Source organism: Dendropsophus ebraccatus, chromosome 9, assembly GCF_027789765.1.
Source record: "Dendropsophus ebraccatus isolate aDenEbr1 chromosome 9, aDenEbr1.pat, whole genome shotgun sequence".
Classification (NCBI taxonomy): domain Eukaryota; kingdom Metazoa; phylum Chordata; class Amphibia; order Anura; family Hylidae; genus Dendropsophus; species Dendropsophus ebraccatus.
The window spans coordinates 21,380,040-21,403,360 of NC_091462.1; the positions used below are offsets into that span (position 1 = coordinate 21,380,040).

At 42.8% G+C, this 23,321-nt stretch overlaps 1 protein-coding gene across 2 annotated transcripts in view; it reads left to right on the plus strand.

Moving 5' to 3' along the window:
* Window positions 1-5,366: 5,366 nt before the first annotated feature.
* The window catches only part of TNFAIP6 (TNF alpha induced protein 6), a 31,345-nt gene continuing 13,390 nt past the window's right edge, over window positions 5,367-23,321 (plus strand). Inside the window, exons 1-2 of one of the 2 annotated variants that reach the window (XM_069985086.1) lie at window positions 5,367-5,535; window positions 18,216-18,353. In XM_069985086.1, coding sequence (XP_069841187.1) covers window positions 5,436-5,535; window positions 18,216-18,353 — 238 coding nt within the window. In that variant the 5' untranslated portion in view covers window positions 5,367-5,435. Of the gene's footprint in view, window positions 5,536-6,926; window positions 7,054-18,215; window positions 18,354-23,321 lie in introns of those variants that run through there. The other variant, XM_069985087.1, reaches the window with a different exon arrangement.

Sequence of the window (23,321 nt, forward strand, 5' to 3'; positions counted from 1 at the left end):
TGTACATTATAAGCCTAGGATTGGTGGAAAAAAAAACAATGGCAGATGAAGAAGGTGGTATTCGAAGGTTTGGTGGTAAACACACAAAGACCATTCTGACACTGTTGTCATGCAGGAGCATTTGTGGTGCCATATTATGGTCACAATACTTGGACCACCCAAATGATCACTATAGAACCATACAGTCTTCTAAGTTAGGTGCACTTAAACTTTGGGAGTTCCAAGTGTTACAGCTGTAACCAATTCAGTTGTCACAAGCCGGGCCACATGCTCGGCTCCCGACACTGCCAGAGTGCACGGCCGGCCTTCCGGGCCTGGCCGGTTGCTAGGAGCGTGCCAGCAGCATCCATAACTACCATTTGCTGCGGCCAGGACTTTACCACCCCCCCCCGGTCAGACGGCACAGCTGTGGGCTGTAAAGGTGTGCTGACTGGCGGTCCGCACCACCAGTCAGCTGTATAGTATGATGGGGGCTGGAGTCTCAGTCCCCAATCACATCCTGGGACTGGGACTTCAGTCTCCATAAAACTAGTGCTTCACTTGTCCTTTGTCTCTGGGTCCCAACCTGACATTGGTTTTGGACTTGGGACACATGTTGTTATCACACTGTACCATTCTAGGGTCTGGTATAGAACCATTTCTTACAATTAAAGTGGAACCATATTTATCTGTAGAAAGTAATAGAACAAAACACAGTCAACATGGTGACAGATAGGGCATGGGATTTGGGGGAAAAATGATGGCTACCCTTGTATCAAGACCAAGAGAGGCAAGTGCTGCACAGTGGGACAGGACTCTGCTGGAAGGTGTCAGCTAAGGATCGGGAGAAGTACAGGACAGTACAGTCTTTTCATCCATTACTCAAATGGGTACTGCCATCTGTAATATGCCCTAGAGGAGGAAGAATCTGGGCTCCTCAATTACACTTAAATTATAGATAATTGTAAGCTTCCAAATTGGTGGGAATCGTTTTTGGTGAGCCATTCATATGAAGAAATCAAAATGGTTTGAGGATTTTGGTGTGAAAGAACTGCACCACAACCTACAGGCCAGACCTGGCCCCTAATATCAGGGCCTACTAGTGGTCTGGCCAAAAACTCTATGCTATATAGATAAGAGATGGGGAACCTTTGGTTCCTCAGCTATTGCAAAAGCCTGGACAGCCAAATCTTTGACTTTGATGGTGATTGTAATTTTGCAACAGCTGGATGACCGAAGGTTCCCCATTCATACTATAGCCCATGGCTCTTGACTACGATGTTTAGCAGGAACATATGGATGTGATGTGTGGGTGTCCACATACTTTTAGGCATATTATGCAAGTTCGCTTTCATTCTAGCTGAAAACCAAAGGTAGAGACAGATCATTTGTTATTTGTTACGTCAACTAATGCCACAATCCATCTCATTAGAGGAAACGCAACTCCAAACATTCCCCCACTTAGCGCTGTGATATTTATACTGGATGACAGGACTTTACCTCTCACAAGCATAAGTTTACATAATGTATGTTTTTTACCCTATAGATGTAGTGATAGTTATTACTACACTTGTGTTAGTATATACTGTATTTGGTGCCATGCCCATTTCATGACATACTATACACATAGATGAATAGTCTAATAAGCGTTGATAAAATATTACAACCCCATATATAATCTGTGGGGTAGGATAAGAAGTAAAGAAAGGAGCAAAAAGCTAGTGTGGAGCAGGGCAGGCTCCTTTGGGCCCCATACCACCCACAGTACATGGTCATTATATATATATATATATATGTATAAAAAAAACATTAAACCAATAAATTATAAAGGCAATAAAAACAACCTTGCCCATACTTTTTGTCAGCCTGTGTGGTTGTTTTTATGTTCCTGAGGCATGTAATTTCTTTTACTTCCAGCTGGCAGGCTGCTCAGGGGTGGTGCTTAACCAAAGGGGTGGGGCTTTACCTTCTTATTTGTATCCTATTGCAGCTAGAGCAGTGGGAGAGGGCCAGACACAGAATTGAGAGAAAGAGAGTGGTAAATGGAAGATTTCCTGCACATAATGTAACTTTTTTTCCTTCCCTATATTTAGTTTTGCTATAAATTATTACTATTTTCCATGTTCAGTTTTCATTTAATGGATTTTTCCAGGACTTTCCAGATTTTACAACAAAAACTCCACCCTCTCTAAAGAAAGGGGGAAAAAAGCCTGTCCCTACATACTGGCAAGTGCCTTGTTGGTACGTCGCCAGCAGTCTCCTCTCTGCACCTGTAAAACCACTAGGCCACAGTCATGCTGCATTCGAAATGATGTCACATCTCAAAACATTTAGAATCCGCCCTTTTCTTACTGTGAAAATAGCCAAAACCCTTATTTCATTCATTTTATCCCTGACATTCTTGTGCCCCTCTATTTCCTTATTGAATTGTAAGCTTTTGTGAGCAGGACCCTCACTTTACTTGAGCCCCCTATTTCATCATAGATTGTAAGTGATCGGGTGCTCGGGTTCTCACTCCTCTTGCTCCCCCCCCCACACACACACACACACATTTCCTCATAGATTGTAAGCTCTTGTGATTAGGGTCCTTATTCCTCTTGTGTTTTCTCATAGATTGTAAGCTCTTGTAAGCAGGACCCTCTCACCGCTTGTGTCTCCTAATCCTCATAGATTGTAAACTCTTGTAACCAGGGCCCTCACTCCTCTTGTGTCCCTCTAGTTCCTTATAGATTGTAAGCTCTTGTGATGAGGGTCCTCGCTCCCCTTGTACTCCTCCCCCTATTCTCTCATAGATTGTAAGCTCTTGTGATCAGGGTCCTCACTCCTCTTGTGTTTCCCCATCTCCTCATACATTGTAAGCTCTTGTGATCCTCTTGTGTCTCCTCCTATTTCCTAATAGATTGTAAGCTCTTGTGCTCACATTCTTCATTTCTCTTGTGTCTCCTATTTGCTCATAGAATGTAAGCTGTTTCGAGCAGGGCCCTCACTCCTTTTGTGTCCTAGTTCCTCATAGATTATAAGCTCTTGTGATCAGGGTCCTCACTCCTCGTGTGTCTTCTCCTATTTCCTCATAGATTGTAAGCTCTTGTGAGCAGGGTCCTCACTCCTCGTGTGTCTTCTCCTATTTCCTCATAGATTGTAAGCTCTTGTGATCAGGGTCCTCACTCCTCGTGTGTCTTCTCCTATTTCCTCATAGATTATAAGCTCTTGTGATCAGGGTCCTCACTCCTCGTGTGTCTTCTCCTATTTCCTCATAGATTGTAAGCTCTTGTGAGCAGGCTCATCCACCCTATTGTTTCTCTGTAATTAAGTGAAATACACTATCATTGCTCCGTAGTTGACTGTGTTGTCGGCCATGCTGCTCACTATTGCTTGATGTACGTTTGCCTTCATCGCAGACTAACTCTTTACAAGGTTTCCTGAATTTCCAGGTTTGATTTCTCTGCTCAGACATAATATTATTGCAGGACATGATCCCATACATAAAACTAATGACTGGAAGATGACAACTTCTCTTTCGTGGCCTTGGTGTAGCTTGTCTTGACTAATGTAATGACCTCGCCAAATGAGGTCGCCATAAAGTGGCAGATAAGTTTGATGAAAGTGCTGAAAACCTCACAACTATCTCATGAAGTATGACTATGAAGAGTGACGTGTAAATGTATATCATGAGTTAATGTGGTATAGGATATAGGGTGTGCCTCTGCGTATGGATAACTGAATCATTAAGTATGTAGGAAACCATCCATTATGATGCATACAGGATATATATATATATCTGCTTCATTGTACGCATTAGGAGGGGTTATCAAGTGCAGGACCTCGGGGGAAGGGTAGGGATGACTCAAGATTTCTGGATTCTCCTGAGGAAGATTGTTCCTGTTTCTCTATCATAATATCCAAAATATAACTCTATACCTTGCCTAAATAAAACCACCATAGAGTGCAAGTTACCCATACATAATGTAAGGTACAAAATGCCTAAATAATACTACAGCTGGGGTCAAGATGGCCCATCAAGAAGCAAGTTGTGGTTGGGCCATTTGTGTCAGCTTCATGGCCTCATGGGTCTGGGCCAAGTTAAAGTATCAGAAAAGGGGGTGGCTTGTGGACCTCATGGGCTGGGCCATGTTATAGTATCAGAAAAGGGGGTGGCTTGTGGACCTCATGGGCTGGGCCAAGTTAAAGTATCAGAAAAGGTGGTGGCTTGTCGATTTCATGGGCTGGGCCATGTTATAGTATCAGAAAAGTGGGTGGCTTTTAGACCTCATGGGCTGGGCCATGTTATAGTATCAGAAAAGGGGGTGGCTTGTGGACCTCATGGGCTGGGTCTTGTTATAGTGTTATAGGTTTAAGTGGGCTTATTAGGTACAAGACCTTATGGGCAGGGCCATGTCATAAAGTGGCCAGCTTAAGATCCATGGATTTCCCCCGGGAAAACATTACCCAAACTCTTATTTTCATGTATCTATCATGACACTTAAAGCGAATGTACCACTAGGTTTGTGTCTTTCCCATGAACAGATCGGCACTGGTGCGGGGATGATGGTGGCACGTTCATTTTTTTTTAACTGCCCCCTGATTCCTGTGCAGAGAGCTGGTCTATTCCTGAGCATTGGCCTGGCATGCCTCAAGTGTGATGAAACCCCCTCTCCTCTGTGACGCAGCTCCATTAGAATCAATGAAGCCACATCACAGAGGGGAGATCGTGACACTGGGGGCCGGCAGGTCTGCTCCAAGTGTTTCATGCCGGGCCGTAGCTCAGTAGTAGACCAGCACCGTGCACAGGTACTGGCACCGGTTCAAAAAAGGAACGCGGCACCGGCATCCCAGCGACGGTGCCTTCTGTTCATCAAAAAACATAAAGCGATGTACCTGTGTGTTGACCATTTGTACTAATGAGGTGGACGCCCTCCATCGGGCTCTTGTGTCTATTGCCCATTGGCTCATGATATAATACCGTCCCTTAAGGGGGCATTTATAGGAATGTAATTGTGATCAGATGCAAGGGCCACTAAGTGAGTAGATAGAGCCCAAACATACCAGTAGTAGTCCCTGACCTTAGCCCCATCCCATTCCGTACTAGTAACGTCTCTAGACTGTACGTGTCATATACAATATTCTTCTCCTATGTTATCTCTGACAGGAAGGGTAATTGCTTCCGACGTTGGATGACTCTCCCCGCAGACGGCAGTGGGTCATAACCACACAGTAAGTCCTTCCGATTAGGTATCCTATCCCCATCATCCTCCTCTCCTGCCTTACACAGTCTGACGTCACTCTAATTGTGAAATACTACAGCTGCTTTTTTAATTGGACCGAGCTCACTAGACTCGCAGTAGGCAGAAAAAAAAGATCTTGCTTTAAAAGATCTGGTGACCAGATGTTTCAGAAGGGGCTCTGTCAGATGCGAGAGTAAGTTTCCTTGGAAGAAATCCCTCTTAAATTGCTGAAACATGAAAAAAATCATTTTCCTCTTTCTCATTGCCTTGCACTTGGATGAAGCTTTTGGATGGGGATTCAAGAACGGAATACTCCACAATTCCATCTGGTTAGGTAAGTCATTATATATCCATGTCCTTGTTATAGCACACATCTAGCAACATCTGCAGCAGAGATAAGCAAGCGGGGGCTCTCTGGGGGTGGTGGAACTACAAGTCTCAGGATGAGCGGATCAGTGTATTAGCATCAATGACTGTACTAAGACTTCTATAGCAGAACCGGACTTAAGCAACTTGCAATTTGCTATGTGGATCTGCTGGATCATATCCTTCCAGGCAAAGGCATGCTTGGACCTTTAGTCCTACAACATGTACACGTTACAAAAAGAGATTTTTTTTTTCCCCTCTAAATAAGTTCCCTTCCATCTGTAGCTTATATCTTTTCCTTTTGTACTTAGACCCTGCATAGCAATGAAACCCTTATGTATCTCGCTTTGATGTCAATTACTGGTTGGCAGAAATTTTTTCCAGGAACTAAATATAAATTTTAAGAAGCGGCAAACTGTACAATTTTCTTTTGTTTGCCCTTTCTATTCTGGAATGTTATGAGTCTATTATATGGTTTTGTTTTTTTTTGTTTTTGTTTTAATTTTCACAGCACAACTTTTTTTATCACAACTATTTATTGTTTTAATTAAGTTTTTTTTCCCCTTTACGAGATGAATAGTTATCATTATGTGAGACAATGGAAGGTTTCTAATGTTAAGTAAATGTATAAAACTAGTAACATAAAGGTAATAACTAGGTATCAGTATATGTTCCCACTGCGTAATAATAATGGCTGCTAATAACTATAGCGATATTATTACGTGGTCCAAAAGTAGGTGGACAGTATGTGTAATAGGGTTATGAAGGGGGAGATTTATTAAACATGGTGTAAAGTGAAACTGGCTCAGTTGCCCCTAGCAACCAATCAGATTCCACCTTTCATTTTCTAAAGAGTCTGTGAGGAATGAAAGGTGGAATCTGATTGGTTGCTAGGGGCAACTGAGCCAGTTTCACTTTACACCATGTTTGAGAAATTTCCCCCGAATTCATAACCTTATTACACATACTGTCCACCTACTTTTGGACCACCCTGTATATCACATGATAGATAACACTTCCTATCAGTGATGATACCTATACTGTATTTCTGGGATTCACAATGTTTGTGTGCCAGTACTCCAACTCAAATAAAGTCGGAGGAACCCCTAAGTCACACTATATTTTTGCTTTCCATTTAACATATCTGTTTTTAAATGTTGGGTTTTACCGTACAGAAAACTGTAGTCAATGACATTTTTGTGTATGCCAAATTTAAAAACAAAAAGAAAAAAACTAGTCCACTTTGATCAGTTTTTTGTTTTTATAATAGAAGTCAATGGAAAACGAATCCTAATGGATGGCATACAACTGTATCCGTTTTTCCATTTGTTCCCTCCCCACCCCACACCCATGAAACAGACAGCAAAAACATGGTGTGAACCCAGCCTTAGCATGAGAACGTCCCTAGAGCAATGTCCCCAAAACTACAACTCTCATCATGCTGGGACATCTAGAGAGCCAGAGGATGGAGAACACTGCTGTATAGGTATGACATGTATACACAGCACACAGTGAGAACCTCTAGTAAACTCCGCTCTCATTGATGGGAATAGATTACAAGACGGTAATGTCTGAGAAGTGATTTACTAGTTCTCTTTATAGAAAGAGTTACTGCTCTACAATACAGCCCATAGACATTTTGGAAGTCCTTGATGTCTGGCTCCGTTGTAACAGAGGTTTTCAGTCTATATATTCAGCTATAGTAACTCAGACATGCACAGCCTTCAATCCAGATTTATGTAATAAGCCCCCTTAAAGCTATAGAGTAGTGCAGCGCTAAACAATTATTCACTAAATAACACACATTACAAAGTTATACAACTTTGGGCTGGGTTCACACTACGTATATTTCAGTCAGTATTGTGGTCCTCATATTGCAACCAAAACCAGGAGTGGATTAAAAACACAGAAAGGCTCTGTTCACACAATGTTGAAATTGAGTGGATGGCCGCCATTTAATGGCAAATATTTGCTGTTATTTTAAAACAACGGCTGTTATATTGAAATAATGGCCGTTATTTACTGTTATATGGCGGCCATCCACTCAATTGCCATCTGCCACTTCATCAGCTGCTCTGACGCGGCAGAGGGTGGCCGGCACGAGGGACGGTCGGAGCGGTTCGGCCGGCCGCCCGAAGATTACATCAGTGTCGGAAAATGGCGGACAGGGGTCGACACGGATGAGGTGAGTATAGAGCACTGCACTTCCGGGGGTGGCGTGGGTGGGGGGGAACACGGGGAAGGGGGCCATTCACAGTAAAACCTCGGTTCCTGAACACCTCGGTGTTCGTACAATTCAGTATTTGAACTAAATTTCCCACTGATGTTTTGCTCGGTACTCGAACATTGCTCGGTATCCGAACAAAATCAGGGGGATAACTGTCAGCTGAACTGATGTTCAGCTGACAGAGGTGTTCGGGAACAGTGAGAGGCAGGAGCGGGCGGCTATTTAAAGAATTATGATGGGATTCCCCGCTTCTTTACAGGGTGTCCCCCGCAACTGAGAGGAGCAGGAGCACAGCGGCAAGTTTAAATAGCCGTCCGCTCCTGCCTATCACTGTTGCGGGGAACATGGAGCGCTTCTACGCTCTGTGGGCTGGGTGCTCTGCACCTGACCCACGGTGTATAAGAACCAATTAATTAGATTTACATTGTTCCCTATGGGAACTTACAGCTCTGTTCTCAAACTGCTCAGTTCTGGAACAGCCTTCCAGAACCAATTATGTTCGAGAACCAAGGTACCACTTGTATCCTCAATCGTGAAAAGTTACTGAACACACTGGGTCTCACACCTGAGACCCGCTGCGATCCAGAGATTCAGCCGGGGGGAGGGTACAGCAGCATTCTACTCTGACCAGCTGTCAATCAAATCTGACTAGTTTATAAAGTAAACAAGCCAGATGTCCTTTGCCAGCCAGGCAGTGTGCACACACTCCTCGCAGCTGTATCTGATAAATATACTGGAAATGACAATAACATTTTAAGGGGCAGATTTACACATCTGTGCAATTTTTTGAACAGGTGGGACTTTTTAGGGGCTGTACAAAATTTGTTGGTTGTTGCGACAAAATTATGATTAGGCGGAATTATGCTGCGTTTACACGGAGCGATAATTTGCCCAATTGATTGTTTAACGATTTTAAAGCAACAATTTGTTTTTTATAACTATCAGCGTTTAAACGAATAAATCGTTAGAAAAATCGTTATTGCGATCGTTTTTAAGATCGCTTAAGCCCATCTTTCACATAGGGTGAATTTTTGAAAGACTGTTTACACAAAGCCATCTGTGAATTATTAGCCATAAACAAACGACGATTTAAGAACATGTTGAAAGATCAAAATGAATCATTTCTTGCTCGTCGCTTGATCACTTGCTGTGTTTACACGGAACAATTATCGCTCAAATGCGATCGTTATTGCGAAAATTTAAACGATAATCGTTTCGTGTAAACGCAGCATAAGGCGGAAGGTGTTAATCATGGCAGAAATCTATACTGGCCCAGGAGCAGGCGTAGATTTCTGTACTCACCGTACGGCAGGTGCAGATCAGGCTGGATTCACTAAGAGGCGTGCGCCTCTTAGTGAATCCAGTGGGGCAATTAGGGGCAGGAACTAATTTAAGACTGGTGTTTGGGTACAACGGTCTTCATGTCCCTCTTAAGATGCAAATAATATCCTGCATTGACATTATGACTGTGCCCTCCGTGCCCATAGCAAAGCTGAAATCTGATTGGTTGCTATGGGTAACTGCTCCACTTCTCTTATGCAAGGGCAGTAATATATAAAAAAACTTTTAGATGGCTGGAGTACCCCTTAAAGGAAAAAAAAATAAAAAATGACAAGCAGGCAGGGGGTGTGGGAAAATAAGAAAGTATACTTACCCATCCTAGCGGCTCCGCAGCCCTTGCTTACGATATGTTGTGCTCAATGACAGCAAGCAGAAAAGGTATTCATACAGAAAATATATTGGAAAAAGTTTTTGTTCTGAAAAGAATAACCTGACTCCACTGTAACCGTAATATCTTATTAAATTTACCTTCCGAAACACAATTAAGCAGAGTGACAGTATTAACCTCCCTGCCGCTGTCCCATACCCCCTGGAGAGATTAGTCAGGTTTCTGCTAATGACTAATATAGTTACAGAAACAAAAGAACGCTTGGTCCGTCTAGCCTGCCCTTATAGGCTGTACATTGCTATATTCACTTTATATGGTGAAAATCAAACAATATACAAAGTAAATAATAATAATATATATATAATATTAATATTAATAACGATGATGATTATTATAGTACTAAAAGATAATAGTAGAATGGGTAATACATAAAACAATCCATAAAATACAAAGCCAAATTTCCAAAAAACATCATGGATTGTCTCATGACAGAAAAAAGTAGCTGTCCTTTTCCCCAGAAAATCACTCCTCCACGCTCCCGATCTTCTCCTGTGCTTTGCACGGCCAGTGATTGACTGAGCGGCCTGTCAGACAGCAGCTGCGGGACCAGGACGCATGCAGAGTGCAGTGGAAGACTGGCAGCATGGAGAGGTGGTGTATTAAATGTTTGGGTAAGGGCTGCACGGACATCGCTAATGATGTCCATGCAGCCCTTGCTAAACGATTATTCAGCCATGTAATAGGCTCACTAAACAAGCGCTAATCTCATGTACAATACTGATGAGGCCACCATGTTATATCCCAGGGATCTGGAACCTTTGCCACTCCAGCTGTTTTAAAACTAAAATTGTCTTCTTTCCTGGACAGCCAAAGCCTTGGCTGTGCAGGCATGATGGTAATTGTAGTTCTGCAGCAGCTAGAGGGCCGAAGGTTCCCCACCCCTGCTCTAGCCTGTGGATAGGGAGATGTTAGGCTTGAATACGTTTTATGGGGCTAAACTGCAATACCAGGGACAAACTAGAGTGGCGCTGTTTCTGGGGAAAGATATATTTTGGATCTGCTTAGGATACATAGGGGTTTGCTTAGATTTGCTTTAAGGTACTGCCACGCTTGTTTCTTTTATAAGCTGGTACTCTTAGTCTCGAACTATGTAAAATAAATGATGCAATGACCATGAATGAGTCTGAACACAACTGTAAGCCAAGATATTCCATTTCTATTGGAGCGATTCTGATGGCTGAGCATACACCCAAGTCTCCTGCGAGCTGCTGCTAAACCCATTAGGAAATGAATGCTGATCACCTAAATTAAGTTTTAATGTGGAAACTCTGCTCAGTGCGGTCAGGGAAGGTGACGCTCATTACGCCGTGCTTCATCATAATTCTTCTAATTTATCCGTACGAAAATATGGAATTCCTCACGCGGTTATGATTGACAGGGCGCAGCTTGCAAGCAATTATTAGACCTCAGAAAACCTCTCTCCGAGAGACACAGAGAGTGTAATGTTTTCGAAGTCCTAAAAGTGTTCTTTACGCTAGTGGTGTATGGAATCTCCTAGATTAGAGCGGGGCCCAGAGTATATAGGCGCATCCAGACAAATGTTCTGGACCTCTGACCCCTGTGTACATATGCATGCTCGCCTCGCTTACATGTGCATATCTGTATAATAGAAAAGAGAACCCCATGCCAGGCCCTCATGTCCAAGCAAAGACATGAGGGAATCCAACTTATTGCTATGTACAAAGCCCCTCCAGCTTCCTCCTAGCTATTCCTCTCCATATGAAGATCCCCATACATCTACCAACATTTATCCCTCCCTGAAGGTATCGGATGTTGACTAGTGTTGAGCGAGTACTAAAATGCTGGAGTGCCCGTTACTTGAGTTCAACATTTTTCAAAGCTGGAGTGCTTGACTCGAGCAACGAACCCCATTGACATCAATGAGAGACTCGAGTAATGAACTCCATTAAAATGGGAGACTCACGTATGTAACCAGACGCCCCCGGGGGGGCAATCTATATATATTTTTTTTTTTTTTTAGATATTTTGTCCCTTGAAGGGATGTTTAAAAAAATTACAAAGATTTGAATGAAAAAATTTAATAGGTTTCTGCAATTGCCGGCATATCGCCTAGCGGAATGTGTCTAGCGGAAACCTATTGCATTTTTTCATTCCAATTTTTGTATATTTAGATTAAACATCCCTTTAAGGGATATATATATATATATATATATATATATATATATATATATATATATATAATCAAAGAATTCCGCAGCACAACCGTATGGTGAAAAAATCCAAAATTGTGTTTATTCCATTTCAGTAGAAAATTCCATGCAACGTTTCTGTCTCTTCTCGAGACCTTTCTCAAGCATAAACATAGTGAGTAACACATCCATTTTATACACACGTGAAGTCAGCTGTAGTAGATTGTCAATCAATGTGACGTCATAGTAAAGGTGAAATCATTCACAATATAGGGTCCAAAAAAGGACAAAGTGTACATCAGTATACAATTCCTTGTGTATTTATATATACATAACACAAAATCATAGTGAAAAAGTGCTGTGTTTAAAATATACATAATACGTAGTTTGCTGGGCGGAGTCAGCCACCACTCTCCACTGCTATTGGTTCTTCATTCACATGCCTTCATTACAGGACGTCATCTCCCTGGTGTGAAACAACCTCTCAATGCAGGTGTGTGCAGACTCTCACTCTGCCCATCCCTGTGGGTGGATACATGGGAGGACCTATGGGGGCTCGCTTCTGTAGCTCCAATCTCAGTAAACAAATATTTTATTACATGATCATGCTAAAACTCAGTAGTACATCTGTGATCTTCAAGGAGCAGGGGCCAAAATAAGTACAACTAGCAAATCCAAACGGACTATCACTATACGGAACTCCATCCATCGAACTCCAGGTTATCCGGCCTGACGCTCTAGCTCCGTGTTCACACACAGCGCTAAAGCGAAAGTGTACTTGGGTATCTCAACCGCCCTGCAAACAGAGTGGGAGATCCCCATACCTGCCCAAACCCAATAGTAAGTTGTGAAAAGTCCTTTATCAGTGTACTAACCCCATAGTAGAAATTAACCCCATCCTGCAATGACCGGTTAGCAGTGGGTTGTGGTGGACTCCTCACGCTCAGTCTTGATCATTCTAGAAAAATTAAAAGAGAAAGAATATGATTACTCAAAGTTATCAAGTTATTCTTTCTCTTTTAATTTTTCTAGAATGATCAAGACTGAGCGTGAGGAGTCCACCACAACCCACTGCTAACCGGTCATTGCAGGATGGGGTTAATTTCTACTATGGGGTTAGTACACTGATAAAGGACTTTTCACAACTTACTATTGGGTTTGGGCAGGTATGGGGATCTCCCACTCTGTTTGCAGGGCGGTTGAGATACCCAAGTACACTTTCGCTTTAGCGCTGTGTGTGAACACGGAGCTAGAGCGTCAGGCCGGATAACCTGGAGTTCGATGGATGGAGTTCCGTATAGTGATAGTCCGTTTGGATTTGCTAGTTGTACTTATTTTGGCCCCTGCTCCTTGAAGATCACAGATGTACTACTGAGTTTTAGCATGATCATGTAATAAAATATTTGTTTACTGAGATTGGAGCTACAGAAGCGAGCCCCCATAGGTCCTCCCATGTATCCACCCACAGGGATGGGCAGAGTGAGAGTCTGCACACACCTGCATTGAGAGGTTGTTTCACACCAGGGAGATGACGTCCTGTAATGAAGGCATGTGAATGAAGAACCAATAGCAGTGGAGAGTGGTGGCTGACTCCGCCCAGCAAACTACGTATTATGTATATTTTAAACACAGCACTTTTTCACTATGATTTTGTGTTATGTATATATAAATACACAAGGAATTGTATACTGATGTACACTTTGTCCTTTTTTGGACCCTATATTGTGAATGATTTCACCTTTACTATGACGTCACATTGATTGACAATCTACTACAGCTGACTTCACGTGTGTATAAAATGGATGTGTTACTCACTATGTTTATGCTTGAGAAAGGTCTCGAGAAGAGAGAGAAACGTTGCATGGAATTTTCTACTGAAATGGAATAAACACAATTTTGGATTTTTTCACCATACGGTTGTGCTGCGGAATTCTTTGATTATTTACGGGGAGACGTGGATTCGGTCTCCAGCTGCTGGCACCCTTGCACCGGTTTGAATAGAGTGCACTTCATACTGGACGTTTATATATATATATATATATATATAATTAAAAAAACGAAATAGCTTACTATGGCGGGCAGGAGATATAACTGAGGGCTTAAAGATACCTGAGTGAGCACCCCGATCCTCAATCGAGCACTATGTTCCAGCAAGCATGCTTGCTCAACACTAGTATTGACTAAATGTAATACATCAATAATTATCATGACTGAAATGAACAGCTAAGGCTTTGTTTATAATGGAAAACACAACACTTTCCAGATTCATCTTAGGACAAATAACGATAGTCCCTGATGGTCCTCACTGAACTGCCTGATAGTGGTTTTGGTCATGGTGTCTATTATTTTCACACAAAGAATAAGGCTGCATGCACACCTGATGGAATGTGCAGCAGGAGCTTTACATGTGAACAGAACCTAAAATATAATTTAAATGAATTCCTTAAAGGGAACCTTTTCCAGTGAATATACAGTATCATCTCTGGGCAGGGCGTTATAGAGCAGGAGATACTGAGCGGACTCAGATTTGATAAAAAAGAGTCAGTATAACTTAATTCATCAACATTTATTCACATTTTTGGTTAAGGATTGACTGACATCCTTTACTATATGTGTGCATACATTAATAGGCGCGCTGACTGGACTACTAAGTAGAGTTGAGCAACCCTCAAGTATGCTCGGTGGCTCGTACCGGTGGCTGAAGAAGTTGGATGCAGCCCTAAGGAGTCCTGGAAAAAATGGATACAGCCTATGGCTATGTTCACACTACATATGAGACCGGCCGTTCCGTGACCCAGCCGGGTCACGGAACGGCCAGTCTCTGAAAAGATCGTCCCGGACGGTACTGCAGTACCGGACGGATGATCTTTAGCACCAAGTCCACTAGGGTTCCCTCACGGAGTGTATACCATGTGTATACACTCCGGCCAGGATTCCCTCAGAAGGCAGCACTGCATAAGTTCTGTGGGAATCACGGCCATTGTAACAACTGCCGTGATTCCCACGGAACTTACGTTGTGTGAACATAGCCTATGGTTGCATCCATGGTTTCCATAGAGCTGCATCCACCTTCTTCAGTTACCGGTAATGAAATATTGCACGCTCGGATGTTGCTCATCTCTACTCCTAAGCTCTGAATAGATAGAAATGTAAATTAATAAATGACAATCTATATGGAATCTTTTCTGTATATCGCTTTGCTCAGCTCCCCTTTATAACCTGCTGCCCCCAGATCGGACAGCATATTTAACATGAAACTTTTAACACGTCACACAGGCATGTTAAAACTTTTGATCAGTTGCAACTCCAGTCAATCATTAGATATAGCTGGGTGAAGAGCACTGCAACGTGCTTCACTCCATGGCTTGACCCTGACCAATCAAAACTTTTTTTGATATGACAGTTACACTTTAACCCCTTAGATGCCCAGATGTCCGGTTCAAATTAATGCAATGTTCCTCCTCACCTTCTAAGAGCCATAGCGCTTTTATTTTTCCCCCTACAGGGCTGCTTGGGGTGTAATTTTTTGTGCCATAATCTTCTAGTTTTTATTAATATCATATTGGTGTAACAGAAAATTTTTTATCACTTTTTATTAATTTTTTTCTGATATATAATTAAATAAAATCAGCAATCCTGGTGTTTTTTTTTTTTTTTCGTTAACGCCATTCGTATGTAATTTGTGTGATATGTGTGTATTTTTTAGTCCATTCGCAGGGGCCAACCCATTTTAGGAAGTTTGATGGAACAGACACTTTTTGGAGACAATGACACCATTGCTTTCCTATTGGTCAGAACCTTTGACACTGTTCACATTAGCTTTTTAAGCCATAAATGTTCTCAAGTTCTAAAACAAGAACAGTTATTAAACTTTGGCTGGCTATTTGGCAGCTCAGCGTTCATAAAGTAATTTTTAAGACTATATGACCTGATCTATTAAAAATGTAGCGCTGTGTCATAAAGGAAGATGAGCTCCTTGGCTGGAAGGAGCAGAACCAAGGCTGCCAAGATTGCCGCTATGGCTTTGTTTTCCACCATCTTTAATGAAAATTATAGGAGCTTCCAGTTCCCGAGGGATCCTCTACTCAATTGTCCCACACATGTTTAATATTATTTTACAAGCTGATGAATTCTTCACTGTTACACAACTATTGTCTCTTATCCATTAACATTTGGTATTTTTCCAGTGTGATTTCCTCCTAGGATCCTCAGCTTTGTATAAGGAGCCACAGACCCTATTACATGGGGCGATTATCAGCCAAACCGGCCAACATTGCCCGGTGTAATAGGGCCAAACAAACACTCCCTAGTCAGCTAATCGGGTCATTTTGACCCACTGAGAATCACTGGCCATTGGTCGCACATCTCCCCACATGTCGATAATCAATTGACTCTGTAAACTAATAGTGATCACTGAGATCAGCTCCAATGTCCCGCAATAGCTATAAGACATATACCGATATGTAAATGTATATCTGGGAAAGAAGGCATTGCCTAATGTGAACCCAGCATAACCATTTCACTACCCTAGACCTTCAGGGGATTGGTAAAATTGAAATTATGAGAAAAAACTGAGTACAAATGGTAACTCTGCTTGCTTTCCAGGACCTCGTTTTTTAAAAAATCGGACTAGATTGATAATAGATAGATAGATAGATAGATAGATAGATAGATAGATAGATAGATAGTAGATAGATAATAGATAGATAGATAGATAGATAGATAGATAGATAGATAGATAGGAGATAGATAGAGGATAGATAGATAGATAGATAGATAGATAGATAGATAGATAGATAGATAGATAGATAGATAGATAGATATGAGATAGATAGATAGATAGATAGATAGATAGATAGATAGATAGATAGATAGGAGATAGATAGATAGATAGATAGATAGATAGATATGAGATAGATAGATAGATAGATAGATAGGAGATAGATAGATAGATAGATAGATAGATAGATAGATAGATAGATAGATAATATATAGAAGATAGATAAAGGATAGATAGATAGATAGATAGATAGATAGATAGATAGATAGATAGATAGATAGATAGGAGATAGATAGATAGATAGATAATATATAGAAGATAGATAAAGGATAGATAGATAGATAGATAGATAGATAGATAGATAGATAGATAGATAGATAGAAAGATAGGAGATAGATAGGATATAGATAGATAGATGGTAGATAGATAGATGTCACGGCCGCGGCGGCGTCCCGTGTTCCGGGCCGCCGCTGCGACCTCCTCCTGCCCCATGCAGCCGCCGGGGTCCTTGTGCAGGGACCCGGCGCTGCTGCTAGTTCGGCCCCTGGGGGGCGCCTCACCTCGTCCCGCTCCGCTCTCCGTCTGTGCCGGCCGGCGCGCGCGTCCCCGCCTCCTAGGGCGCTCGCGTGCCGGCTGTCTCAGATTTAAAGGGCCAGTCCATCCCTAATTGGTAGTTGCACCCAATCACTCCCTATAAATCCCAGCATGCCCTGTCCCTCGTGTTGGAGCCTCTACATGCTTCCCATAGCGTTTGGCCCAGCCCCCTGTTGTTCCTGATTCCTATCCGCTACCTGGTCCCTAGTCCTTGTTCCTGGTTCCTGCTCCCCTGTCACTTCATTGCTCCTGTGTTCAGCCTGTCACCTACGGTTACGCCTACAGACCTCTGCCAGCACCATCTCCTGCCTACTGCTCCTGCCACGCCTCGCCTGCCGTCACTAGCAACCAAGCCAGGGGTAGCGACCTGGGGGTCGCCTGCCGCAGCAAGTCCATCCCGCCTTGCGGCGGGCTCTGGTGAAAACCAGCGGCCCCTTAGACTCCGCTCCCTGGTGAGGTTAGTGCCATCGCTAGTGACGGTCCAGTGGATCCACTACTCCAGGCGTTACAATAGATAGATAGATAGGAGATAGATAGATAGATAGATAGATAGATAGATAGATAGATAGATAGATAGATGATAGATAGATAATAGATAGATAGATAGATAGATAGATAGATAGACTTTCTGTATTTCTAGTGACCTGAGATGCTCCTCACACAGGGAACATTTTAATGACAACTTGAGTATTTCTCTACTAAGCAGCGGTTATTATAGAAGGTTACAGAGCTCCTAAGCCTATAACTTACCCCCGATAGAACTAAAAGGATTAAACAGAACTCCGTATTTTATTCAAACCAGATTTCTGCTTCTAACAAAAGAATTCTTTGCATTTCAGCTTGTTCTGCATTACACCGTGAAACCCTACGTTATAGATTAGACTCCACAGGAACTAACAAACAACTAGGTTTACTCTAAAGCAACAATGCTGGAGGTAATTGACGGAGCAGAAAGCTGGAACACGGGCAACAAAACCGGATTGTATTCCTAAAAAGTTTGGTTTTGTGCCCAGGCCGCTGTCCAACACTTCCTATCAGTAAATGCGTTGTGTCTTACTGGCGGTAATACATGACCGTAGTATATGAAATGCGAGGCTGGAGGTAGATGAAAAACTTGGAACACTCAATGTTAAACAATGGTATAATAGTGACTTGTTGTTCTTCTTAGAACAAGCAGCTGGAGTCTATCACCGGGAATCCAGGAACGGAAAATACCAGCTCACCTACAGAGAGGCCAGAGCCGTGTGCGAATATGAGGGCGGGAAGCTCGCTACGTTTGAGCAACTGGAGGAAGCGAGGAAGATAGGTAACAGCTGGCCGACTTTACTAGAAATGTGAATGACAATGGATTGTGATAAAACTAAGGGCCCTAATACACGGGACGATTATCGAGTAAAAAAAAAATCATTATATCATTAGAATTTAAACGATAATCGTTTTGTGTGAAGGCAGACAGTGATCGAAAAATCGTTCATGTGTTGTTGATCACATATTTTGGCCTTGAACCAATAATCATTGGTAAAGTGACTGTACCACCAGGCCCAGGCTGAAGCACTGGAGGCGGCCAACCCGGCCTTAGTGGGAGGAAACCCCAGCCCCTCTATGATAGGGTTCCATTGATTCTAATGGAGTCACATCATGGAGGGTCTGGGGTTTCTTACCACTGGGGGTGGGTCGGCCCGCCTCCAGTGCTTCAGCCTGGGCCTGGTGGTACAGTCACTTTAATCGTTCGTTAATCATTCGCTGTAATTCCAAATTTGTTTGATAATCTTTCAGTGTAATTCCACATTGTTCGTTCATTTGCTGGGATCAGATGGATTAAACAATCGTAGTAATGATCGTAACTAATTTCCGGTAGCTCTCCTCTGTCATCGTTTATCGTTAAAAATTACTTTGTCTAGTAGGACCCTTAAGCCCCTATTACACAGGGTGATCTCTGGGAACAAGCTCCTCGTTCCCTGTTCACTGTCAGAGCAATTACATGCCGACAGCGAGCAGGTAAGTGGGAGGGACTTACCGAAAGATCACTAGATTGCCCAGGGAACCCATATGAGGTAGCGGTGGTTGCTATTGTTGCTATCTTAGTAGTTTGTCACAACGATTAGCCGTCAACGAACAGAAGGCTGATCGTTGCCTTCTACTACACAAAGCAATTATCAGCCGTAATGCCCGATAATTGGCCAAATACGAACAATAATCACTTCATGTAATAGGGCCTTTAGGTACAGAAACTGTACACAAGGGTTCATTCCATTTTAGATATTCACATTATCCAGCGTTAGAAAAACATGGCTGCTTTCTTCCAGAGACAGCACCGCTCTTATTTCCAGTTTGGGTGCAGGTTTTTCCACTCAGTTCCATTAAAGTGAATGGAGCTTAACTGCAAACCACACCTGAACTGGAGACAAGAGTGGTGCTGTCTCTGGAAGAAAGTAGCCATGTTTTTCTAATATCAGATAACCCTTTTAAACTCCTACCTGGATGGGTATTGGCGGTTATTAGTGAACAATAAGAACCCACTAAAGTGAACTGGATGGTGATAGCCTTCACACATGTGTCCAGTATGAAGGACTGTAGATCTGTCTGAACTAGGCTTATTAAAGTAGAGATACATCTCACCACTCCAGATGGGATCCATCTGCACTCAAACTCCCCACAGTATGTTCAGCAACATGGTATTCTCCATTTATATTGCATAACACACGATCCATATGTCACAACCAATGCGTTTCGAGACATCAAAAGTTTTGATTGAGGTCTAAGTGTTCAGACCCCGAATGATCAGGGGAACGTGACAGGAGAAATGTGTGCTTACTGCATCCTCTCCCAGGATTTAAGATGTAAGTCAATGGGACTGTCTCTCTCACGTAGACATAGAAATCTTGTCCATAGGATAAGGCTGAGGTAATGGAAGGTATCAGCAGCACTGATAATCCCTTTTGTTTCCGATCGCAGTAGGATGCCCGCTGGTTAACCCACAACCCTGAGTGGGAATACGATATTGGTATGGAGAAAGTCCAACAGCATCCAGGAGGTTCTTTCCAAAAAGTTTATTGGAAACCAAGGGGGACATTTATTAAGTCCGGCGTTTTTTAAGCCGGACTTATAAATGTCCCCGCATCTCCGGCGCTACGGAGATTTATGTAGAGACGGACTGCCTCTACATAAATCCAGTGCACGTCGGTGCGCACAGCCGAAAACCTACACCACCTGAAAGTTGGAGTAGGTTTTCGGCGTATCTTTTAGTGTTAAAAATGATAAATCGCGCGGACTCTGAGTCCGCGCCCCCCGTTCCGCCCCCCACACCACCTCCCCGCCCCCCCGGCGTACCCGGCGGAAAGGGGCGAATTGCGTATATTTTATTTGCAAATGGCCGTTTTGCAAATAAAATATTCACAATTCGCCCCATTCCGCCAAAAAGTACGCCGTTTTGCCTTGATACATGTCCCCCCAAGTCTACATGGATACAACGTTTCGACCTCTGCTAGGGTCTTTATCAAATATCACGTACTTGATAAAGACCCCAGCAGGGGTTGAAACGTCGTATCCATGTAAACTTGGTGTCCAATAAACTTTTTGGAAAGAACCTTCTAGATGCTGTTGGACTTTCTCCATACCAATGTCCATAAGACAAGCTAAAAGTTTTCCAGAAAAGCAGGTACATTTTAAGCGTTGATTCCTTTTAAATACACTTAGGGAGTGATCATTAAGGGTCCAAACCCTGGGCTCCCCACCGATCAGGAAAATGAAGGGGCCACAATACTTCGGGAGTGGACTACATGTTCATGAATGACGACGACTTGTTCTCTCCAGCATAGCTGTAGTTGTTGACAGGAAGCGTCAGTACTATGATTAGTAGAATTGCTCTCTCCTCTCTGTCCTTTCCAAACACTTGTCAGAGCTGTCAGGCGCTCTTCTATGCTCTTCTATTCACTGTAGGGGACTAATAAAATAGGTGCCGCAAACTTTCCTACTAATCACACAGTTGATTATTCTGCGCTCCGCTCGCATTGACTTGTGCATGATTCTGCCATAAATAACACCCCAGCCAAACAAATCCTCCAGCTTCATCCACATTCAAGCAATCATCCTCCCAACTAAGCTGAAGGCTAATGATCCTATTACATGGGCGATTATCGGGCAAATAGGCTGATATCACCCTGTATAACTGGGCCAGGGACCAGTCAACAAACAAGCAATCCAGCAGCCCCCCCTCATCAGCTGATGGGGTTGTTTTGACCCATCAGATGTCTCCTTGCACGTCTCCCCTTGTAGTAGGGGATGAGAAGATGTACGGCCAACAACAAGGAATGATCCAGCAATCATTTGTGCAGTCCTCGCCAGGCTATTACCAAGGTATACGAGATCAGTGCTTGTTTATACATGGTAATAATACATATATATATATATATATATATATATATATATATATATGTATAGTGCTAACATATTTTGCAGCAATGTACATAGCTCGTCATCACTCAAGCTCACAGGCTCGGAATCTAAATCTATGTTTTTTAAATATTGCATGAAACCCATGCAAACACATCTAGTAACCCAGCGTGGCAGGGCTAACCACTATGCTTCCTTGTAATAGAGCCATAAGAACCATCTTATATATTCTGGCTTCACGGGTGACATATACATGCCTCCTAACTCCCTTGTCTTCAATGCTCTGTCCTCCTCATGGGTGGGGCCTTCCTTCTCTATCCTCTTCATGGGTGGGGCTTTCCTTTTCTGTCCTCATCATGGGTGGAGCCTCCTAATAGTCTTGTCTATATGGGTGGAGCCTTCCTCCTAAGTCCCCTTTGCCCTGTCCTGTTCCGTGCATCGGGATGAATAATTTTCTGTGACCAAACCAGTTAGGTCTGAGAGGAGACAAGACTCTAACTGAGAGGATGTGATGTCATGTGATGTGATGTCACTGGTGTTCTTCTAAGAAGTTGGGACCCCGTCTTACTTTTATAGCCTGCCTGGAGGAAAGACTATAAAAGTTGAATATATATATATATATATATATATATATATATATATATATATAGAAGCATCTAACCTGCTGAGATCTTCCTATAGTGCACGGGGCACTGAGGATGAAGGTAAGAAACTTACCTTCATCCTTATTGCTCCATGCACTATAAGGCTATGTTTAGACTATGTATGAGACCAGCCGTTCCGTGACCCGGCTGGGTCATAGAACGGCCGGTCTCTGAAAAGATAACTTTCCCCCTATGTGTATACACTCCGGACACGCTTCCGACGTAATGTATATTTTCGTACAACACGGCCGTTGTTGCAATCGAGAACAACGGCCGTACTTTTATGAAAATATACGTTGTGTGAACATAGCCTAAGGAGGTATCAACAAGTTAGATTCTTAGTTACCCTTTGTTCCCCTTTGAATTGCATAGACACACTTAACTGGGTGTTATTATTCCCCTTTGTAACTCAGTTATGTCTCTTCACAGAAACTGGACAGTGTTATCCTAGACTATAGGGGCACACCCTAGTGACAAGGTGGATGGTAACACCCAATTATCTATTCATACATTTCCAGGAGGCATAAATGAGGAACAGCACAACATCCAGAGGGATAATCTGTCTTCTTGAAAAGCAATAAAACCAAATAATATCGTAATAATATCAGGTCATCAATGACTCCTCTGACCATAGAATGACGTCTAGATCTACTGGACTGTTCTATGTTGTGTTTTCCTGGAAAGAACAGACTGTGAAACAAGCGGCTAGTAATAAACTGTGGGATATCAATGCTGTGACTTGTCCTTCCCCTGATAAATAACTAACACCAATGTGATTGAATTACGGCCCTTATATATGTCAGAGCAACGGCCCTCCACCCCCTGACAAAAACAACCAGCCACTGATGATGTGTCACCTTCTACACCTAACGTCATGTTCTGTTCTTTCAAGGTCTCTAATATATAAAATAAAAAGCACATAAAGTGCCCAGACTCCACCACACAATCCACTGCCTGTAGAGCAAAGAACCTACAAAGGATTCAATATACCCAGATTTCAAGCCAAAGCCTTTTCACAGGGGTTTAGCTGAAGGGTCACAGGCCCCGATGCAAACGCTCGGCTTGGGCCCTCCTCCCATCTATGGTCTTATTGATCTTATTGATATGCTGTCTCACACAAACACGCACATAAACGGCATTTCTTCGAAAATAAGACTTAAAGTGAATATACCACTAGGCACATCGCATGGTGCTGGGATGCTGGTGCTGCAGTCCTTCAACCGCAGCCCGATTCCCAC